The sequence below is a fragment of the Mobula hypostoma genome, chromosome 19 (genome assembly GCF_963921235.1).
Source record: "Mobula hypostoma chromosome 19, sMobHyp1.1, whole genome shotgun sequence".
NCBI classification, from domain to species: domain Eukaryota; kingdom Metazoa; phylum Chordata; class Chondrichthyes; order Myliobatiformes; family Myliobatidae; genus Mobula; species Mobula hypostoma.
The window spans coordinates 60,872,553-60,896,988 of NC_086115.1; the positions used below are offsets into that span (position 1 = coordinate 60,872,553).

General features: G+C 40.9%; 1 protein-coding gene across 8 annotated transcripts in view; it reads left to right on the top strand.

The window, feature by feature from the left end:
- The window catches only part of atrnl1b (attractin-like 1b), a 1,086,143-nt gene that overhangs the window by 323,356 nt on the left and 738,351 nt on the right, over window positions 1-24,436 (top strand). For all 8 annotated transcript variants that reach the window (XM_063072023.1, XM_063072026.1, XM_063072024.1 and 5 more), the window contains 2 exons: window positions 4,313-4,531; window positions 8,490-8,627. In XM_063072023.1, coding sequence (XP_062928093.1) covers window positions 4,313-4,531; window positions 8,490-8,627 — 357 coding nt within the window. The remainder of the gene's footprint in view (window positions 1-4,312; window positions 4,532-8,489; window positions 8,628-24,436) is intronic.

The following is a 24,436-nucleotide window of genomic DNA, read 5'->3' on the forward strand; positions in this document are numbered from 1 at the left end:
AGCTTTCTTCCTAACTCCCAGAAAGAGCAGATTGGTAGTAGTGGTAGCAGGTTGGTAGCAGTGCTTATAGTTCCCACACCCCGCACTTCCCGTTTCTACCTCCTACCCAAGATACACAAACCTGCCTGTCCTGGCCGACCTATTGTCTCAGCTTGCTCCTGCCCCACCGAACTCATTTCTGCATACCTCGACATTGTTTTATCACCCCTTGTTCAATCCCTTTCGACCTATGTTCGTGACACTTCTCACGCTCTTAAACTTTTCGATGATTTTAAGTTCCCTGGCCCCCACCACTTTATTTTCACCATGGATGTCCAGTCCTTATATACTTCCATCCCCCATCAGGAAGGTCTCAAAGCTCTACACTTCTTTTTGGATTCCAGACCTAATCAGTTCCCCTCTACCACCACTCTGCTCCGTCTAGCGGAATTAGTCCTTACTCTTAATAATTTCTCCTTTTGCTCCTCCCATTTCCTCCAAACTAAAGGTGTAGCTATGGGCACCCGTATGGGTCCTAGCTATGCCTGCCTTTTTGTTGGGTTCGTGGAACAATCTATGTTCCGTGCCTATTCTGGTATCTGTACCCCACTTTTCCTTCGCTACATCGACGACTGCATTGGCGCTGCTTCCTGCACGCATGCAGAACTTGTTGACTTTATTAACTTTGCCTCCAACTTTCACCCTGCCCTCAAGTTTACATGGTCCATTTCCGACACCTCCCTCCCCTTTCTAGATCTTTCTGTCTCTGTCTCTGGAGACAGCTTATCCACTGATGTCTACTATAAGCCTACTGACTCTCACAGCTATCTGGACTATTCCTCTTCTCACCCTGTCTCTTGCAAAAACGCCATCCCCTTCTCGCAATTCCTCCGTCTCCGCCGCATCTGCTCTCAGGATGAGGCTTTTCATTCTAGGACGAGGGAGATGTCTTCATTTTTTAAAGAAAGGGGCTTCCCTTCCTCCACTATCAACTCTGCTCTTAAACGCATCTCCCCCATTTCACGTACATCTGCTCTCACTCCATCCTCCTACCACCCCACTAGGAATAGGGTTCCCCTGGTCCTCACCTACCACCCCACCAGCCTCCGGGTCCAACATATTATTCTCCATAACTTCCGCCACCTCCAACGGGATCCCACCACTAAGCACATCTTTCCCTCCCCCCCCTCTGCATTCCGCAGGGATCGCTCCCTACACAACTCCCTTGTCCATTCGTCCCCCCCATCCCTCCCCACTGATCTCCCTCCTGGCACTTATCCGTGTAAGCGGAACAAGTGCTACACATGCCCTTACACTTCCTCCCTTACCACCATTCAGGGCCCCAAACAGTCCTTCCAGGTGAGGCATCACTTCACCTGTGAGTCGACTGGGGTGATATACTGCGTCCGGTGCTCCCGATGTGGCCTTTTATATATTGGTGAGACCCGACGCAGACTGGGAGACCGCTTTGCTGAACATCTACGCTCTGTCCGCCAGAGAAAGCAGGATCTCCCAGTGGCCACACATTTTAATTCCACATCCCATTCCCATTCTGACATGTCTATCCACGGCCTCCTCTACTGTAAAGATGAAGCCACACTCAGGTTGGAGGAACAACACCTTATATTCCGTCTGGGTAGCCTCCAACCTGATGGCATGAACATTGACTTGTCTAACTTCCGCTAGGCCCCACCTCCCCCTCGTACCCCATCTGTTACTCATTTTTATGCACACATTCTTTCTCTCACTCTCCTTTTTCTCCCTCTGTCCCTCTGAATATACCTCTTGCCCATCCTCTGGGTCACCCCCCCCCCGTCTTTCTTCCCGGACCTCCTGTCCCATGATCCTCTCGTATCCCCTTTTGCCTATCACCTGTCCAGCTCTCGGCTCTATCCCTCCCCCTCCTGTCTTCTCCTATCATTTTGCATCTCCCCCTCCCCCTCCAGCTTTCAAATCCCTTACTCACTCTTCCTTCAGTTAGTCCTGACGAAGGGTCTCGGCCTGAAACGTCGACTGTGCCTCTTCCTATAGATGCTGCTTGGCCTGCTGCGTTCACCAGCAACTTTGATGTGTGTTGCTTGAATTTCCAGCATCTGCAGAATTCCTGTTGTTTACAGATTCACCACTCATTTTGATATAAAAAATCCTCCTTACTACTTCTGTTCTAAAAGGTTGCCCTCAATTTTGAAGCTGTGCCCTCTAATTCTGGATACCCCCACCAGAGGAAACATCCTCTCCACATCCACCTTATCTAGTCCTTTCAACATTCAGTAGGATTCAGTGAGATCCTGCACATTCTTCTAAATTCCGGTGACTACAAGCCCAAAGCTGCCAAACGCTCCTCATGTGTTAACCCCTTAATTCCCGGAATAATCCTTGTGAACTTCCTCTGGACTCTCTCCAATAAGAATACATCCTGTCTAAGGTAAGGGGCCCAAAATTGTTGACAGGCTGACAATACGAGCTTCAGTATTATCTCCTTGTCTTTATATTCTATTCCCCTTGAAATGAATGCTAACATTACATTTGCCTTCTTTATCCCAAACTCAACCTGTGAATTAACCTTCTGGGAATCTTGCATGAGGAATCCCAAATCCCTTTGCACCTCTGATGTTTGAACTTTCTCCCCATTAAGATAATAGTCTGCACTATTGTTTGTTTTTCCTAAACGCATTATTGTACATATCCTAATATTGTATTCCATCTGCCACTTTTTTGCCCATTCTCCCAATCTGTCTAAGTCCTGCAATCGCATTACTTCCTTAGCACTACCTACCCCTCCACCTATTTTCATATCATCTACAAACGTTGCCACAAAGCCATCTATTCCACTATCGAAATCCTTGACAAACAATGCGAAAAGTACCGGTCCCAATATTGACCCCGAGGACCACCACTAGTCACTGGCAGCCAACCAGAGAAGGTCCCCTTTATTCCTACTCACTAATTCCTGCCTGTCAGCTATTCCTCTATCCATGCCAGTATATTTCCTGTAACACTATAGTATTTTATCTTGTAAAGCAGTCTCATGTGAGGCACCTTATCAAATGCATTCTGAAAATCCAAGTTAATAACACCCACTGCTTCTCCTTTGACTACCCTGCTTCTTACTTAGTGAAAGATTTCCCCTTTACAGAAACCATGCTGACTTTGACTTATTTTATCATTAGTCTCCCAAGTATCCTGAAACCTCACCTTTGATAACGGACTCCAATATTTTCCCAACCACCGAGTTCGGCTAACTGGCCTGTAATTTCCTCTCTTTTGTCTTCCAACCTTTTTAAAGGGTTGAGTGATGTTTACTATTTTCCAGTCCTCTGGGACCATGCCAGAATCAAGTGATACTTGAAAGATCATGCATCTGTTACCTCTTCAGCAACCTCTTTCAGGACTCTGGGAAGTAGTCCATCTGGTCCAGGTGACTTATCCACCTTAAGACCTTTGAGTTTGCCTAGCACTTTGTCCTTTGTAATAGCAATGATACTCACTCACGCTCCCTGACGCCCATGGACTTCTGGCATACAGCAAGTGTCTTCCACAGTAAAGACTGAAGCAAGTACTTAAGTTCATCTGCCATTTCTTTGGCCCCCATTACTACCTCACCAGCTTTATTTTCCAGTGGTCCAATATCAACTGTCACCTCCCTTTTACTCTTTGTATAACTGAAAAATATTGGTATCCTGCTTTATATTATTGGCTCGTTTGCCCTCATATTTCATCTTTTCCCTTCTTATTGCTTTTTTAGTGGCCTTTTGTTGGACTTTAAAAGCTTCCCAATCATCCAACTTCCCACACACTTTTGCTACCTTATATTCCCTTCCCTTGGCTTTTATGCAGTCCTTAACTTTCCTTGTCACCCATGGTTGTTTAGCCCTGCCATAGGAGAACAATTTTTTCTGAGGGACATATCTATCCTGTGCCTTGTGAACTATTCCCAGAAACTTCAGCCATCTCTGCTCTACTGTCACCCCAGCAGTATCCCCCTCCAATCCACCTGGGCAAGCTCCTCTCTCATGCCTCTGTAATTCCCTTTATTCCATTGTGATACTGATACATATGACATGCTCCTCCCTCTCAAATTGCATTATGAATTCAATCGTAAAGATTTCCTGACTGTACTGAGAATAATGAGACCTATTGTAGAATGATCAAGGAGAGGAATATTCTGAGATTGGGATATTGTTGATATAGAACAGATTTATGAATTTTGCATAATGATCAAAAATCTACCGCAAAACAAAACTTCACTTTCCCATTTACTTCCTGCTGATGGAGGATTCATTTGAATTTGAGATTTAAAGTATTATAATTTTCTCTTTCGTTGCATGCATAGCTCAAAATTGTTCTGGACTTCGTACATGCGAGCAGTGCCTCGAACACCCAGGTTGTGGCTGGTGCAATGATCCCACAAATACAGGAAAGGGGGAGTGTATGGAAGGCTCTTCGAGAGGACCAATGAAATCTGCAGCAAAGAATACCCGTGGAATGGTACTCGATACGGGTCTTTGTCCAAAAGACAAAAACAATGAATGGGCTTTCATTCAGTGCCCAGGTAGGCATCTTTGCTGATCACCTTTCAGTCTGTGGCTTTGAATTATACCAAAGTATAATTAAAAATAAACATTGAAATACTGAATTAAGTTTAGAATTATGTTGGCTATTTTAATATTGTTGTGGCCAATTTTACTATTAGACAAGTACCCTTATTCTTTGTTTTAGTACAAGAGCCCTTGATTAATATATTGATGGCAACATTTGAAATTACATAGATACATGAATTAAAACTGTCTGTTCTTAAATGAGGATTATCCAATTTCGCTCTGTAACTCATGCACAAAGGAGCCCAAACTACTGAATGTACTATGTGTAATTCTTTGATAGCTTTTTGTTATATAGATATACTGGTATACCATGTACCTTGAAGTAAACTGATCATTTGAAAGTGTAACTGACGTGGGAGAGGTGCATTGGTATTTCTGCAATAATGAAACGTTTTCCAAATATGGACCCAAATGCTTATTTTTTAAGATGTTTGTTTGTTTGTTTATTTACCTATCTATTTATTTAGTGATACAGTGAACAGTAGGCCCTCCTGGCCCTTTGAGCCTCCTCGCCCCAGCAACCCCACAGCCCCAGTTAACTCTAACCTAATCATGGGCGATTTACAATGATTAATTAAACTATACTGGTTGTCTTTGGATTGTGGGAGCGAACCGTGGACCCGGGGAAAACTTACGCATTCCATGGGGGAGGACTCATGGGGACTCCTTTCAGAACAGTGCTGGAATTGAACTCCGCACTTCGGAACGCCTTGAGCTGTAATAACATTATGCTGACTGCTACGCTACCATGGCACCTCTATTTTTCTGTATATTTGTAACATATTTTATGGCATAGAGAAAATGCAAATGTCAAGTTTCCATTGAGAATGGGTTCATTGATTAAATGCATTAGATTCCATTATAATATTTATGAAAATCATAGCTCATTTTCAAATTACTGCACGCTGCATGAGGCTCCTTTAATCAAGTACCTTGTGGTTGTAACTCTAAGACATTATCCAACCCAGTTTGTGATTGCCATTTTGGTATTTATAGAGGACGTTGATTCTGTTGGATTTATTGCTAAATCTGTTTCTGTGCTAACTGGGCCTTGAAGTTGTGGACTTGATCTCAAAATAAGGCTCAAACGGGCAAGTGCAAAGATTTTTTTGATTAGGTTTTTGTTTTATGCATACCCTCCTATTTTACAGGATAGTGACCATTTATTTAAGAGACAGTAATCACAAAGAAAAATGTAAAGGAAAATATATCTTGGGTAGTTAAGGCACAGGTGTTCAGTCTGGCCAAAGATTTAGTGGCATTAACATTTGAGGTTTGTTAAATGCTTTGGGCAGTAAACTAAGCTTTCAATAATTGCTGTACATTCAATGCAGAAGTTATCAGTAGCATCAACTGATAGAACATAATCAGTAAAAACTTCCTGTGTACCTGTAGAATTTTAATTTATTTAATATATTGACAGAAGCCAATAATAAACAAACAACGCAGTGCATCTATCGTGACCGAGCCATTAAAAAATCACTTCAAAGTACAGAAAAAATTCTTTGGGGAGCATAAATTAAAAAAGACGGACAAACTATAGTTTAGCTATATTAGCTTATGCCTGATGCATAAAAACATACATAAAAACATTGTTGAAATATCTGTACCCTATATGCTTCAATAGGTCAGCTATTTTCTCACAGGGAACTAACTGTACCAGTTTTGGCTAAGGCTATCATACCAACAAACTGTGAAGAAGATAGTTGAAGACAGCAGGAGAAAACCTTGAAGGGATTTCTTAGATATGTGGCCAATTAATTTCAGTGTAGATAAATGCAGATTGATATTTGGATGATTTTAAGAAGAGTGAAAATTTCCTCTATGCACGTAAAGGCTAGGAACAGAGTCTGAATAATACATGGAATATTTGAAGGAAGAAAAATTAGGACCTCTATGGAAAATCAAATTCAAGTTTATTCAACTATACACATGTATATGGCCAAACATTCCTTCGGACCGGGTGCACAACACAATACATATAACTCAACACACATAACACATAAATTAGTATTAACAAATAATACGGTGCATTTGTGACACCAATGTAAATGGTATAACACTACTGGCACTTCATGTGTGATGAGATCTGGGTGATGGCGGGGGAAGAAACTGTAACCCATCCTAACAGTTCCTGTTTGGTACGTCCTGCCTGATGAAAGGGAATCAAAGAGATTAATGGACTGATAGGAGGGATCACTGATAATGCTAAGGCCCCTATGTATGCAGTGCTCCTGATAAATATTTCTGGGTGGGTAAAAGAGAGACTCTGATGATCCTCTCAGCAGTCCTTGCAATCCTTTGTAGAGACTTGTGGTCAGATGCCTTACAATTCCTAGGCGGTGATGCAGCTGGTCAGAACACTCGATGGTGCTCCTGTAAAAATTGGTTAGAACGGTAAGGGTGGGGGAGATTCACCAAGATATTGATGGCTGTCCTGAAGGCTGCAGGACTTTGGACTATTCAAGGCAGCTGTTGAAGATGTCTGTTAGAACCTCTGTTAATTGGGCTGTACACGACAAAAAATTTTAGGTACATGCAAATGTATATCTGACAAGTCTGAATAGTGTTACGAGAATACACATAAAATTAAGATGTTTGCTGGCCTGGGTTAGTATCAGTGACATCAGCAAGTGGTCTGCCACCTGCCCTCAGGGGAAGGAGAGATAAGGAACAATGGAGCAGCGTCTGGAGATGTGTAATGAAGGAACGGGGGAGAGAGAGCTGTCTGGAGCGGCTCCCCTCTTTGAACCTTGAACTGTTTGAAGTGGTGGACAGGCGATGCCCCAGCAGGGGGATAAAAAGGGACCGGTTTGCTAAGGAGACACACACGCCACCCGAGGTAACGAGACCCTGGAAGCAGTGCGCCTCTCACGAGTCGGTGAGAAGAATCAGACAACGACCAGAGTGGAAAGGTACGATCAGCGGGAACCCGGTGTGTGTCCGCCCTTGCCTGGGTGCCGGGTTCACTGCAGAGGATCGACCGCATCTGGAGGAGGGGTCACAGTCGGTGACCTCAGGTGACATCACCAAGGACCCGCCCAAAAGTTGCTTGTGAGCAATATCGCCGGTCTGTGAGTGAAGCCGTTCTGAATGATCAGTTGTTCCTGTTCTATCTCTCTCTTCCCCCCACGTTGTCCATCGCCATGGCAACGATTACTGCGGACTGAACTACTAACTGGACTGAACCTTGAGTCACTTTTAAATTTGGTCATTTACCCCTAGACAACGATAGAGCTTGATTGATGCTGTTATCTTAATTCTGTGCACATGTGTGTTTATCATCGCTGAACTGTTGCATTTATTATCCTTTCGATTACTGTGTTGCTTGTTTCTTTAATAAAACTTTCTTAGTTCTAGTACTCCAGACTCCAACTGAGTGATCCATTTCTGCTGGTTTGGCAACCCAGTTACGGGGTACGTAACAATAGATACAATTGAAGTGATCACTTTCAACCATTCTATTGAAGGGTGTTAGAACCCTGATAAAATACAAAATAGGTTCACTAAGTAACATGAAAAATATAATTATGTAGGTGAGATAATTGGGGAAACCATTAACACTGGAGAAAAATGAAGAAGAATCAAAGTGTTCAAAACTTTAAAGGAGAGAACTTAATGGAAGATTATTTTTATTGTCTGTTTATCAGTATTACTATTCAAAACAAATCAGATTCAGATTTATTCTATTGTATTATTAAATAAATGTACCTTTTGAAATAGTGTTGATCATAATATTTTGAAGCAGTTGCACAAATGAAAGTACAAGCAATGAGTTTTGATATCATCAGGTCTCAGTGCCAACTTATATACTTGCATGTTAGAATGATGATTTGTTATGTTAAATTAAAAAAAATAGGAATATGAGTATAAAGAATAAGAATTAATGTTCTCTGTTTTCTTTTACAGCATGTCAGTGTAATGGGCATAGTACTTGCATCAATGGCAGTATATGTGAACAATGCAAAAACCTCACTGTAGGAAAGCAATGTGAAGCTTGCATGCAAGGATACTATGGAGATCCAACCAATGGTGGCAGATGCCAACGTAAGTACTATGGTGTTATAATTAACATAGAATGACTCTGTCATAAGTTTATGGCAGGCACAGCTTGTGTTCTGCTCAGTGTTGCTAAAATTTGTTGATTGATAAATTTAATTGCTTGTTGGAACGACTCTGCGTTATCTGTCTCACAGGCTCATGCTACTTCCATGATGGATGTATCACTCTTATAGTTTGGCAGTTGGCTGTGAAAGGTACTGGCCACCCATCGAGAGAAAGTTTCAAGTTGCAGTTTACTTATCATTCAACCATACATGAATACCCATAAATACAGCCAAATGAAACAGTGTTCTGGGGCCAACGTGCAAAACACAGTACCAACAGTCATACACTACACAGGGCACATACAGCACATATGGGTCAGCAGTGATATAAAGGCCTTTCTCAACCACAAAAAGAAAGCCTTCTGATCAGGAGACAGGGAGGAATTGAAACATGTGCAGAGGGAGCTAAAGGAGAAGATCAAGAGGCAAAATTCAAAAGGGTGAAGAATGCAGGTCTGAAGGTGCTGTATTTAAATGCACGTAGCATTCAGAATAAGGTGGATGAATTTGATGGGCTGAATGGCCTAATTCTGCTCCTTCGTCTTATGGACATGAATGTGGTGAGGACCTACAAGTACCTGGGGTTGCACCAACACAGTGGGTGTGTACAAGAAGGGACAGAGTCGTCTCTTCTTCCTGAAGAGACTGAGGTCCTTTGGAGTATGCAGATCTCTCCTTCATATGTTCTACCAGTCTGTTGAGTCCAGTATAATCCTCTACGTGGTGGTGTTATGGGGCAACATGTGTGATGCCAACAGGCTCAATAAACTGATTAGAAAGACTGGCTCTGTTATAGGACTCAAACTGGACACACTGGAGGCTGTGGTAGAACAAAGGGCCCTACGTAAAATCCTGGCAATTCTGGACCAGGTTTCTCACCCGCTGTATGCCACCTTGGCTGAACAGAGGAGCACTTTTAATAATAGACTAAGACAACTGCACTGCCTGAAAGAATACTATATGAGGTCATTCATACCCTTGATTATTAGGCTCTATAATGAGTTAACCTATAGCCAGAAAAATGATGACCTCCTCCTGTTAGATTGTTTGGAGTAACTTAATGTTTATTCTTATTTCTCTTTTAGTATTTGTATAATCTGTGCAATTGTTATGCTACTGTGACACTGTAATTTTCTTTGGGATCAATAAAGTATCTATCGCTAAGATAGCAGTAAACATCCAGTCACACAAAATATATTGAACGAAGTATGTGAACCTTTGCTTTCAGTAACTGGTGTGACCGCCTTGTACACTTTAATCAAATGTTTCTGGGAACTGTTGATCTGTCCTGCACATGAGCTTGGAGGAATTTTAGGCCATTCACCTTAAAAAGACTGCTTCATCTCTGGGATGTTGGTGGACTTCCTTGCATGAACTGCTTGCTTTAGGTCCTGCCACAACGTTTCTATGGGATTAAGACTATGACTCCGCCTTTCCAAAACATGAATTTTCTTCTTTCTAATTTACTCTTGTCTTTCAGATCATTGTCTCGTTACATTATCCAACCTCAATTAAGTTTCAGGTGATGGACTGCTACCTTGATATTCTCCTGTAAAATGTCTTGATTCAATTCATTGTTTCCTTAATGATTGCAAGCTGTCCTGGCCCTGAGGCAGCAAAGCAGCTCCAAGCCATGATGCTCCTTCCATCGTGCTTCACGGCTGGGATGCGGGTTTGGTATTGGTGTGCAGTGGCCTTTTTCCTCCAAACATTGCAATGTGCATTTCTGCCAAAAAAGTTAAACTTTGGTCTCATCTGTGCACAGAACATTGTCTCAGAAGCATTGTAGAACATCCAGGTGGTCTTTTGCAAACTTGTGATGTGCAACAATGTGTTTTTTTGGAGAGCAGTGATTTCCTCTCTGGTGTCCTTTCATGAACACCATTCTTGTTCAGTGCTTTTCCTTTAGTAGACACAGGAATAGAGATTTCTGCAGGTCTTTTGCCATTACCTTTGGGTTCTTTCTCACCACCTTCGGTATTGCATTTTGTGCTCTTGGTGTGATCTTTGCAGGATGCCCACTCTTAGGGAGAGTAGCAAAGTACTAAGTTCTCTCCATTTGTAGACAGTTTCTCTTACTGTGGACTGATGAACATTCAGGTCTTTAAAAATGTTTTTGTAGCTTTTTCCAGCTTCATGCATCCCTACAATTACTTCTTCTAAGGTCCTCTGGAAGTTATTTTGATCAAGGCATGGTGCATATAAACAGGTCTTTCTTAAGAAGAGCAGGCTTTGTCAGTAAACTTACTTCATGTGTCTTTTTTTTAGGGCAGGGCACCTCTACAACCCACACCTCCAATCTCTTCTCATTGATTGGAACACCTGACTCCAAATAGCTTTTGTAAAAGGTGTTATCCCAGAGGTGCACATACATTTTCCAACTAATACATGTAATGTTGGATAGGTTTTCTCAAGAAATAAATGACTAAGTATAATGTTTTGGTATATTTATTTAATTGGGTTCTCTTTATCTAGTTTTAGGACTTATGTAAAGATCTGATTCATTTTAGATCATATTTATGCAGAAATAGTGAAAATTTTACAGGATTCACAAATTTTCCAGCACCATTGTATATGTCCTGTAAATTGATGGTGATGGGTGTTGCAGACAAGAACCAGCAATTCTCATCAGTCTGCAGGCGAATATGCTCACGGATGCATGTAATCCAGCTTGTTTTCCTGATGAACACTGGAGAGCAGCACGGTTGGGAGGGGCCACTCTCCAATCCAGCATAGATGCCTTGCCATAGCTCCTCCTACGCCTCCTCTCCTGTACTGCTGCAGTAGGCAAGCCCTAGGTATGAGGCTACAACCAAAGCCATATAGCTCTCCCACTGTTGGTCTCGCCAATACACCAATGAACTTGATACAGTATTTTACTAAAGCTATGGGAAAGCTGCTCTTTATTCATTCTTGTAAACATTATATTGCAAGTACTTGATGGACTTTTTTATTGAAGCCAGTTAACACTTGAGTCTTATTCTGATGCAAAAATGTTTTCTTTATTTCTTTCCACTTTGTTTCCATGCCACTGGCCAATGGCAATATGTCTTCTATAGTTATACTTAAAACAAAGATTAAAGCTGGTGGAAATTTGATCTTGTGTATCAAGTTTGTATGCAAGTTGACTAAAATGAATGCATAACATAGCAAAAGAACTGATGGAACTCTTTGTCTTAATGCTTGAGCAGGCTAAGCTACCATATGGCTCAGCGACAGTGTACTCCGCTTCAGTTTCTTTAATTTCACTATGTTTGCATGGGTGTCAGAGATGGCTTTGAAATCCTTGCCTTGAAGATGAAAATCAATCTGTCTCCTCCCATTGTATCTCAGCTTTAAAAGTAATGGAGATGGTTAGAAGGCAGATGGCCAGTGCAGTGAATAATTCCAACAAGGCAATAAATAAATTCTTCAAAAAACTATTTCGTTATTGTAGCAAAATATAACTTGAAGATGTTTGGCATCCAGAGGCTTGTCTCCTCGCTATATCTAAATTTTGGCTTGCATTTGTCTTATTTTGTGGTCTTAAAATTTAATGCTGAATTTGTTATTTTGGACATATGCCCGTATCTGAATATCTGAATCCTCAATATTGACCAAAGGAATTTTCAGAGGTTCAGTGTTCTTTTTTTATTTGCTCCATTCACTTTTCAGAATCTACTTTTTGTGGCCCAGGTCTTCCTCTTGGAATTGTCACATAGCCTCCCTTGTCTGTCCCTCTCTGTATACTGAAGTCCTATTTTGCTTGTACAGAGCATCTTACACACCAGAAGCATAGCTTGCTCACTGGCTGGGTTGCTACTGCCTTGTTGAGAAAGTTCTACCGTAAAAGGTTAAGTCCTGCCTTGAGGTGTGCGGACTGTGGAAAAAATGTAAAGGTAATAGAGGTGTACAAGATGATAGAGGTGTACAAGATAATAAGAGGAATAGATAGAGTGGATAGCCAGCGCCTCTTCCCCAGGGCACCACTGCTCAATACAAGAGGACATGGCTTTAAAGTAAGGGTTTGGAAATTCAAGGGGGATATTAGAGGAAGGTTTTTTACGCAGAGTGGTTGGTGCGTGGAATGCACTGCCTGAGTCAGTGGTGGAGGCAGATACACTAGTGAAGTTTAAGAGACTACTAGACGGGTATATGGAGGAACTTAAGGTGGGGGCTTATATGGGAGGCAGGGTTTGAGGGTCGGCACAACATTGTGGGCCGAAAGGCCTGTACTGTGCTATACTATTCTATATTATGTTCTATGTAAATTAACTAGTTTTCAATACTTCTAAGAACTAGTAAGCTTGAAATAAATAAATAGTGCTTTTGTAAAGTAAAGTTAGTTAACTTAATACACAAATAATTAAAAGTAACAACTTTACTTTTTAAAGGTATTTCCCTTTCCCTTCCTTCCCTAATCACAGCCCATCAAAATCAAAGGGGTTGGCATCTTGTGAATTTGCCAGTTCTTGAGCTGCTGTGTTTGGTAGCACTGGGAAGATCCATTCATCCAGCCATTAATGCAGATACATTTTGGAGCTATAAGCCTTCAGTCAGTGAGATTGAGCTATTTGAAATATCTGTGCCTGGATATTATAATCAGGATTTTAAGCTGCATTGCTCTGGGATTGCAAAAAATGGGAAATGTACCTCTGCTTGATTTATTTTTAAGTCATTGAGATTTATAATAACTGGTATCGACAGTAAGTCATTGAGCTGTATTTATGATACCTTAAATAACAAAATTGTTCTCCTATTTCCTGAAGTCATCAGGCATTTTAATGCTGTCAATAATAACATGCAGGTGCTTTGAATTAATGAAGTGCTTTTATTCTTCTGGGATACATCTATTTCTATATCATTAGACATATCTCAAAAATTATTTAAGTGGAGTAGAAGCACTAAAAACTTCTATATTGCATCACAACATTTTGAGTTGCTTAATGATCTCTTAAAAGCTGGGATCACTTTCATTGCGTTATTATATTTAAGTCATTCATTTGGGTGCGGTTCAAGTTTTGGTAATTTAATGTATTAATGTCGTGGCATAATTCCAACCTAATATTAAAAAGTAGCTTTGATGCCAAACTAAATAATAGTGTATTAAATATAATTTAATCTACATACTTAAATTCACTAAGTTGGTATCTATATCTTGCTAGTTGTAAGTTAAGCAATGTTTCCAGGAATAAGGAAAATGCTATTTGTCAGATTTTTGTACGTAAGTAGTATTGTAGAATATGGTACAAAGGTTATCTCCCAGGTTTGCCATTAGTATTCAGGCCGACAGTGGTTAGTTGGAATTACCCACAGGCTTGTGTTGTAAACTAAGATGTTTTATGGATGCAGAGACTAGGTTGGACTGTGCCCTGCAGAAAATCTCCAGGAAGCATTTATCATCAGATTGCATTCCTAGTGGCTATGAATACTTCAAACTGTTCCAGGAGAGCAGTTTTGAAATCATCAGTTTTGGTGAAATTTCTGCTCGTGTTCTGGAGGTGATTTACAGGTGTACAGACTTACAGATATGCATAATGTCATATGTCTTCTGTCTACAAATTGCCTTGAAATAAATGAACTGTAGGATAATCTCTGAACCCAAAGAAGCTCATCTATTATGGTAGAAGGCAGCAGAATAGGATTGAGAGAGAAAATAAACCAGCCATGACGGAATGGCAGCACAGACTCGATGGGCTGACTTGCCTCATTCTGCTCCTCTGACGTGTTACAAATGATCTTGAGCTGACACACCAGTAACATAAAGAGTGTTGAATTTGGCAGGTTCCGGCCATGAAGAGTAGTCACCTCCATCTTGCAAAAATGACGAAAGCAAAGTGAAACCCATGAAAAGGTGAATGTTATTCTTAAAAATATGTACAATCATCAAAACTGAGATGGCATTGGAAAGTGTTTTCAAATAGTGTGTTCTTCAGTCTTTATACTTTATACTTTATTGTCGCCAAGCAATTGATACTAGAGCGTACAATCATCACAGCGACATTTGATTCTGTGCTTCCCGCTCCCTGGAGTACAAATCTGTCAATAAACTTGTTTGCTTTAATACAGATTACCATATAAAAGTCATGAAAAGTTGACCTCTGAGCATAGGGAGATAAGAAGGTGTGTGCCTCCAGCTTCCTAAGGGTTCAAGGCAGCAGATCGGCTCTGTATAATGAAGACTCCTCTGTGCAGCTGTCCTAGATATATACGCATCTTGGTGCTATCACTTGTCTTCCTTACCCATATCTCATTTGTTCCAACTGAGCTAATTACACAGTCAATCTTCATATTCTCGTTAGATTCCAAATAGATAGCCTGACCTTTAGGATACCATCTCTTATCGTAATATAACTTTCCATCTTTTATTCGTGCTTCATATCTTTGTGCTGATGATTCAGCAGGAATGCTGGGAAGATGCTCAGGAGAAGACGGAGATGCTGGTCTTTACGGAGATTTAAACTTATTGAGAGTTCGCAGATCTTCCATTATCTGTTCATCTGTTAACAAGTAATTTAACTGCGCAGGTGCAGGTTTTCGTCTTTTGCCTGTAATTGAAACAGGGTCATTAGGTCTCCTCCTTAGTTTCCTAGTCATTATTGGCTTTACCTCCATAGAATCTCCTTTGAGTTCCATTGTTAGCCTCTCATTCTCAATCATCTTTTTCGTTTCTTCCAACTCAATCTTTTTAGCTTCAAATTCCTTCACTGCTGCTTTCTTCTCTTTAATATAACTCCTTTCCACTTGTTCTGTCTCCAGTTGCAGAAAAAGCTCTGCATTTCATATTCTTTCCTTGTATTGTTGATCTAGTTTCTTCATCCTTTTCTGATACTCCTGCAAAGTGCCTTCCTGTAACTGCTGTAGCTGTCTTTTGAGAGATGTCAATTTCTCCTGGTACATCTGCTCTTTTACTTCCAGGTAGTCTTCATCATCCTGCTTATTGGCAATATCTGTCTCCCTTGCATCTTCTGTATCTTCATCCGAGTCGAGGCCATGGATACTGCGTTCGTCCTCATCGTCGACGCTGTCTAGTTCATCCTATTCATTGTAATGGTCGGCAATGGGTGAGAGGAGAACTGCGGACATTTTCCTTGCCGAACTGCCCTCCTTTGTTAACACATCCAGTGCCTTGATGGTGTGCCAATCCAACTGGATTTTCCTGAGCCATTCATGTCCTAGCAACGGTGGTCCTCCATTTTTCAGTACATAGAGGTTCAGTTGCTGTGTTTTGTCTCCGTAGGTCACTGTCACTTTAATTTTACCTTTGGGATGCACTTCCTGTCCTGTGTAAGTCTTTAGCAGTAGTTTAGTTTGTTTCAGAGGTATGTGAGAAAACAGTCGTTCGTAGTCGTATACAGAGATCACTGTTAAAGCTGAGCCTGTGTCCAAGTCAATTTTCAGTCTCACGCCTGCCACTTGTAGAGTGATCCGTATTACTCTTCGATCATCTCTCTTTCATGCTGTGAGGTTGCAGACAAAACAATTCACTTTCATCTGAGTCGTTTTCATCAGAACTGCTTTCTTCCATTTTGTGTACATTGTTGTGTTTTCCTTTCTGGGCTTTCTTGTTTCTCTTGTATTTTAGATTAGATTATATCACGTTAGATTATGAGGGCACTCAGTCCTCGTTTATTGTCATTTAGTAATGCATGCATTAGGAAATGATACAATGTTCTTCCAGTATGATATCATAGAAACACAAGACAGACCAAGACTAAAACTGACAAAAACCACATAATTATAACATATAGTTACAACAGTGCAAAGCAATACCTTAATTTGATAAAGAGCAGACCATGGGCACGGTTAAAAAAAAGTCTCGAAGTCCCAATAGCCCCATCATCTCACGCAGATGGTGGAAGGAAGAAAAACTCTCCCTGCCATGAACCTCCAGCACTGCAAACTTGCCGATGCAGCACCCTGGAAGCACCCAACCACAGCTGACTCTGAGTCCGTCTGAAAACTTCAAGCCTCCGACCAGCCCTTTGACACCAAGCACCATCTCTGCTGAGTGCTTCGACCCTGACCCCGGCCGCCAAGCAACAGGCAAAGCTGAGGATTCAGGGCCTTCCCCTCCGGAGATTCTCGATCGCACAGTAGCAGCGGCAGCGAAGCGGGCATTTCAGAAGCTTCACCAGATGTTCCTCTGTGCTTCTCACGTCTGTCTCCATCAAATCAGGATTGTGTACGGCATCCTACTTAACGAATATCAGATATTCATTCTGGAGTGGCCGCTGCGCGCTACGTCGCATTTTGTCCTTTTTCTGCTGTGTACTAGCTTTGCATACTCTGCCAGTGTGGCCCTGTTTGCCACAGTTTCTGCATTCTTTGTCTTTAAACCAACAGTCATTAGGGCCATGTGACATGTTCCCACAACGGTAACATTTCTTTCCTTCATTTCTGTTCAGTGACATTTTATTCGTAGCATATTCCAGAGATTTCTGTTGTATCTTGGAAGCACCCCGTGTTGCTGTTTCTGTTGATATTGCAATGTTCAGCCCCTTCTCTAATGTAAGTTCTTTTTCACCCAGGAGCTTCTTCTGTGTGGTTTTACAGTGCATGCCACACACTAACTTGTCCCTCAATGCGTCCGATAGACCAGCTCCAAAGTGACAATGTTCTGATAATTTGCGCAAATCAGCACAATATTCAGAAATACTTTCATGTTTGCTCTGATTCTGTTTGTGAAATTTAAATCTTTCAGCAATGACCAGTGGTTTGGGGTTGAAATGCTGTTAGTGTCTACTATTTGCTTGAACGTTTTGTCAGCTGACTTTTCAGGGGTTAACAAGCTCCATAGCACCCCGTATGTTTCTGCTCCCATAATACTGAGTAAGATGCTGGCTTTCTTTTCATCATTAACACTGTTAGCCTCACAATATAACTCCACTCTCTCAATGTAAGTTACCCCGTCTTCAATGTCACTATCAAATGCTGTAATGGTTCCAATCATTGCCATCTTTGTTAAGTTAATTTAGCCCCATTTTCCCCTTGTTTTCTTTTTGACCCACGTGTCCTTTTTTCTAGCGACACGAGTACACTCAGTCTGGATGTGTGTGTTGCTCCTTTTAATCTCCCTTCTGGGGCAGGCAGACCCTCAGCCCCTGGGGGTCAGTGCCGGCTGTGGTCTCAGCTGGACGTGCTGCGACTTCAACTGTGTCTCTTGGTCTCCCGACATCTCCGACCCCGGCTGTGCTCCTGCTTCCTTTCAGACTCACGGCCTCGCTCTGCCTCCTTCTCCCGTTCTTTGGCTCGTTCCTTGCACTCTTCTTCCGAGTGTCGTTATCAATTAAAACACGGCGTTCTGATACGATGTAGGCTCATTAACCTCATCGCCAATTTGTTGTGAATGTGGCCTGATTACACAACAATGCTATTAATAAAAATGCTGGAGACGGGAGCTAAGGTTCATGGTTCTTTACTGGCAGAAACCCAACTCGGCACACACGTACAGATCAAATACGTGCATAATAGCGCATGCAATGATGTGTCACTAAAACATAAAGTAGTCTCTTATTATAATGTAGGCTATACGGTACAATACCTTTCTTTGCTACCCTCAGATTTGCTTTCTGAAGCCGTTCTTCCAGTGCCTGTTATAACTTCAGGCCACTGATCATGATGAGAACACATCTGTGGAAGGGTGGACGATCATAGGAATGGTAACTCATTTACAGGATATTATATGCTTGGAACCAAGCAAATAGTAAGAGCCATTTATGGGTTCAAGGCAATATCAACAACAAGTGACTTACCATTCAGTAATGGTGCCAGAATAAAGAATCCATTATGTAATAGATTGAAGGGTGTTACATATATTCCAACAGCTATATTTAGCTTTTGTGTCTACATCAGAGATTAATGTCCTGCTGTCAAAATGTATGAAGATAATGCTGCATGGAAGTCAGGCCCTAATTCAGAGTATACAAAACCTGCTTGTTCTCTCACAGTCATCTGCAGTTAATGTGTGAAGGTGATAGTGGGACAGTGGTTTATTGATATTTTCAAAACTAAGACTCACAGATATTGCTATTTCAAAGGCAAATAAAGAGGAGATCATGATAGATGTTTTTCTACCATTTGCTTTAAAGTGAAGTTCAAATTATCCTGCGCAGGAAGTGATAAAAAAGAGCAGCTTATGTACAGGAAGTGATGTTCATACAAAACAGACTGCATAGAAAACAAACTGCACCTCTAGAGGCCAGAACCCTTATCTTGGGTAGGGGTGAAATTGAAGCTTCTCATTAATATGGTAGTACTGCAAACGCAGCTTCATTCATTACTTTGCCAGTATGCTGTACCGGTCCACATTGGCTTACTTCAACCTCTGTTCTTGGTCAACAGTATGATCAATGATGCCTTCTGTCCATTTGTTGATGAGCAGGCTGGGTGGTAATTAGCTGGAATGGATTTGTCTTTCTTTCTTTTATTGTGATTTATTGTGACTAATTTTAAAGAGTTCTAGTAGCTGAGGCTAGCACATTACAAGGAGGTGGCCAGAGAAAGGTTGAAAGTGTCTCTGCTGCTTCTGTGGCATTTTTGATAAATGATTTTTAATATCATTCTGGTAAAGTAGAGCAGTTTAAGTTGAGTCTACAGCTGTTTTAATCACTGATGCAGGATACTTCAATGATGAAGTATGACTCACTTGCTTTGACAGATGCACTGTATTTGCAAGTCAAGTTATCAACAGGGTGCAAAGTAACGCTTGGTTTTCTTTTCATTTGTTGCCAGCATACAGAGCGAGCTTTTTCTTTTTGTAAGAACATCGCTGAAGCTGAATGTCACTTTATACCAGACTGGCAAAGTATTAAGGCTTTGAATTTGCTCTCACACCATGGAGTTAAAGCAACATTTGGGACACTTTTTGTGAAACTTTGATGATGTGGCAGGCTTGGGACTGTAATGCTGGACTTTCAGATGTTAGTTGTAGTGATATCTCAAAATATTTGTCGTTCATTTATTTGAAGTGTTTTATTGTTTTGGTTGTGGGAACCATTTTAAGGTTGGGAGTATTAAATGTGAGGTATGCAGAAGGAACCTTTGAATTTCCTTGTGTAACATTCAGTCAAAATTGACATTTTTGGTTTCACTGTGGCATTCTCTATTGATGCGTTGCTAGTTCTTGCAGTAATTGCAGTGCAGTTGTCTAGTTACCACTGTTCCAGACAATTCTTCATATCACAGTAAGACTGGCACATTTCCAGCTACATAGAACAGTATAGCACAGTAAAGGCTCTTTGTCTCATGATGTTGTATTGACCCTTTTACTTTCTTCCATACACCTTAAAGTTATGCCCCCTTGTATTAGCCATTTCTATTCTTGGTAAAAGTGTCTGTCCACTTTATCTATGCCTCTTATCTTGTGCAGCTCTATCAAGTCACCTGTCATCCTCCTCTTCAAAGAGAAAAGGCCTTTGCTTGCTCAGCCTTTCTTTGTAAAACATGCTGTCTCATCTAGGCAGCATCCTGATAAATATTTGTATGTTCTCTAAAGCTTCCACATCTTTCCTATAATGAGGAGACCAGAACTGAACACAATACTCCTGTGTGGTATAACCAGAGTGTTATAGAGTGTAATGTTGGCAGTGATGATTGGATTCTGCAGTAATGGGAGCATGTGCTATGGTCGTCAATGGAGATCAGAGGGAGCTGGATATTTTGATCAGCCTTGGGAAGTATGGTCTTCTGAAGGGGAAATTCACACAGAATTTCCAGTTCCATTGCTGGGAGTAGTCGATGGGAAATCTCCAAGGTAGTGTCTGAGAGGAATGAGTATAGCCTCTGAAAGTCTCAATCTGGGGAAACCCACAATTCTTTATGCATATAAGCTGAGGGAAAAGTGAACAAAGTCTTCTTTCTTTAGGATTGGAGTCCGGTGATCTCCCTAAAGCAACAGGGAATAGCAAACTGAGGTGTGGTTGAGACAAAATAAGTCAGAGAGTAAATAGCAAAGGTTACCCTGACATCACATTTAAGGCAGATTATATTTGAGGACTCTGAGGACAAATACAGTGGATTCTAGTTCATTGGGACACATTGGGATCAGTGCATTTTAGCCCAATTAAGCAGCTGCCCCAATAAGCCAAAGTTTCATGGAAGTAGTTAAAAGGGTATAAAAAAGACAAACTGAGAAACAAATTATGTACTTAAATAAAATATGGAACAAATTTGAATACTAGCAATACTACTACAGTATTATAAAACTTTCTATTAGTTTCCTAATAGTTATTGTTGGAGGAATTGATCCTATTTATGCAATGAACAAAATCAGCTCAGATACCTAGCATCTAGTAATGGACACTAGGTATCTAGTACCTAGTAATGGACAGCCTTCATTCAATGCTATCAACAGTTACATCCTCCAAATCTTAACTTTCCTCATAATATTCAAGATGATTATCGATACTTTCAAATTCTTTGTAGTTCCTAGCTTGTTGAAGTAGTGAAATTGTTTCATTTTCACTTCTGGCTGTTTCCAGAATTTCCAAGCTTGAATGCTTGAAACCACGGTGGGCAAAACAGTTTCGAATTGTCTTACTGCTTATTTCTTGCCAACTATCAGTGACAAAAAATAAATCACTGCTTTTTGAACAAAAACGCATGCAACTGACGCTACTTAAATGCTGTTCACTGTAAGCATGGTGCAGCGTCTAATGGCTACACAAGTGCGCGCAACTAACACTAGTTAGAACCTGTTCCGCAACAGTCTCTTGCCACAATTAAATAGCATAGTGTCTCAAATAAATGAAGAAAATCCCAGCAGTTGTTCCAAGTAAGCGGCTGACCTGATTAGCCGATGGCCCAATTAACTGGAACCCACCGTAATGCAGTTTAGATGTTAACACAATTTAAGAAGTAGCCTTTGTTAAGACTGGTTGTTCTGTCAGTAAGAAACAATCTATGAAGAGATGGGTGCCAGTGGAGGTTGTGTAGAAGATGTAGCCAGACTTCAGGATGATATGGACTGCTTCAGTGAGCATGGAAGTGACCAATGGTACGTAGTGTGGAAAGGTGATACGAAGGAGTATCGCCAGCTACTGGACAGTGCATGTTTGCTATTTTCTACTTAAGGAAGCTATGGAGACAAAACCAATAGACTTTTTTCAAAGAAATTTATGAAATTAAAGAATATGGGGTAAGTATAGCAAGTAAGGCTGAGTTAACAAATCAGCCACGACCTTGTTGAATAATGGAGCAGCCAGCAACCACAAGAGACTAAGTGGTCTACACACCTTGTGTTCTTACAGTCAAAACTACTTGTATACCCCTATTGAATATGTCATATTCCCATTTGGCACCCAATCATTGTAACTGCGAATTCTGTGCTAAGAAGAATAGGAGTCTTGTTGAAAATAGAGGAATTTTCTGCTCAGGGATGCATAATTATGAGGGGAATTAGTCCATTGAGTCAACCCAAGTTTTTAAATGCATAGCACTTTTAGAAGTGTGTATGAACAGATACCTTGCCCTAAATGTCTGTCAGTTTTCTCAATGTGCATTATTCTGTTCATTAAAACATGAGATGAGTCACTTTCATTGTACTTGTGCTAATGATTCACACAATTTAACAAAGGGGAAAAAACTAATTGGCAGTGATCATTTATGCAAAGCCAAATTATATTAATTTTTCCCCAGGGAAATTTGTTGAGGAAGCTGGTCTGCAAACAGTACAGTATGTCCCCTTACTGTTACTCTGACATAAATCGATAAGGAGGCTTGCGCCACTCAACAGTTTACATTATTAAGCTCTGTTCAGGAAGCTTTATTGTTCTAATATATTCTTGGAACATTGACATCAGATGTTAGCAGTCTTACTGGCAGTGTGTGATCCTTTGGTATCAACTTTTATTTAGAAACTCAGCACAGTATAGGCTCTTTGAACTGCCCACCCAACTATTTAACCCTAGCCTAATCACAATGGCCAATTAACCTTCCAACTGGTAAGTCTTTGGAATGTGGGAGAAAACCAGAACAACTGGAGAAAATCTATGCAGTCACAGGGAGAATGTACAATCTCCTTTTAGGTAGCATGTAATTGAACTCCAAACTCTAATGCCCCAAGCTATAATAGCGTTACACTAACCACTACACTAGCATAGCACCTCCAATGCAGCTATTCCTAAAAACAAGCGCGATTCCAAAATATTCTTGGAACATTGACATCAAATGCTTGAAGTTTTATTGGCCGCGTGTATAGGATGATCCTTTGGCATCAACTTGAAACGTACTCTTTACAATTAATGTGTTAGCTTTGAGCAACAAAAGATTAAAGATAGCTCCATATAATGAAAAACTAATTAGCACCTATACATCATCTTTCTTAACAAAACTGATTTATTAGTGACAAATAGATCAGTGTAACTTAATATTTTGTTAGTTTTTGTAAATTCCTTCTGTGTTATGATGGACATATAATTAAAGTTGAAAAAGTGAATGTATGGATTTTAGGCTTCTCTTTGATTGACAGAATTGGTAGCGACCATGTTGAGCAGTTGAATAGAACTTGAGGTAGAATCTGTAGCAAAGTTTCCTACATCAAATAGCACCACCAAGCAACAAATCTGAAGTCATCAGTGGTCTCTTGATCTGAGGATGACCTCACCTGAAAATCTGTACCTGGATCCTGAGGTGACCCAGGAGCCGTAGAGCCACAGCCGATCTCCTGAAAATGTGTGCATTTCCTGAAAGGTCAGCAGCCTGCTGGTAGGTGTTCTACCACTGAGCACATCTACGTGGAGCACTGTCAAAGGAAAGCAGCATCCATCATCAACGCCCAACATCCAGACCATGCTCTCCTCTTGCTGTTGCCATCAAGAAGAAGGTACAGGAACCTCAGGAGCCATACCACCAAGTTCAGGAACAGTTATTTTCTCTCAATCATCAGGCTGTTGAACACTCAACTTCACTTGTCCCATCACTGAACTATTCCCACAATCATGGACTCACTATCAAGGATTCTTCATCTCCTGTTCTCGATATTTATTGTTTATTTATTCATTATTATTATTTCTTTTTATTTTTGTATTTACACAGTTCGTTGTTTATTTTCTCACATGGTTTGTCCATCTTTGAGTGCTGACCAAAGCATTGATTCTATTTGATTGATTCTATTGTTTTTCTTGTATTTACTATGATTGACCACAAGAAAATGTATCTCAGGGTTGTACGTATATGGTGACGTATATGTACTTTGATAATAAATTTATTTTAAATTTTGAACTTTCCCTTTCCTGCCTCTGTTTAGCTTTGAATTCCTCTCCTAGCAGACCACTGCCTGTTAGACGATGTGGTGTATTTATGTTGATAAATAGCTTTCTCACAGTTTTTTAAAATGTAATTCATTTTTCTGAAGGTGCACTTTTACCAATGAGTGCAATTAGTCTTGTCACGTGTCAGCTATGGAGATTGCATTCTAGCTGTCCAGATACACAAGTCTGGGCAGTACGATATAGAGAGTAAGCTGTTCCTCATGTAGCAAGCTCCCTGTCTCCATGCAATTGATGAACCCAAAGGAATGGCAGTAGACCAATACAGTTTGGTACCAGCAGAGTCGCAGGAGTTGCCTGTCAGCATTGAACTCAATATAGGATTGCCTTAGGGACACGAGCTGCAGAATTTTCCCTCGGGGTTTACTCCTGAAGCCTTCCCCATGAGTTGGTATAGCTGCACGGCAGCGGAGATTTGAGAACAGAGTTTTCCTTCTTAATGAGCAGCCAACCATGGCTGATGAGCCCATCTGCCTGAAATGACTGGTTTTACAGTGCTAGT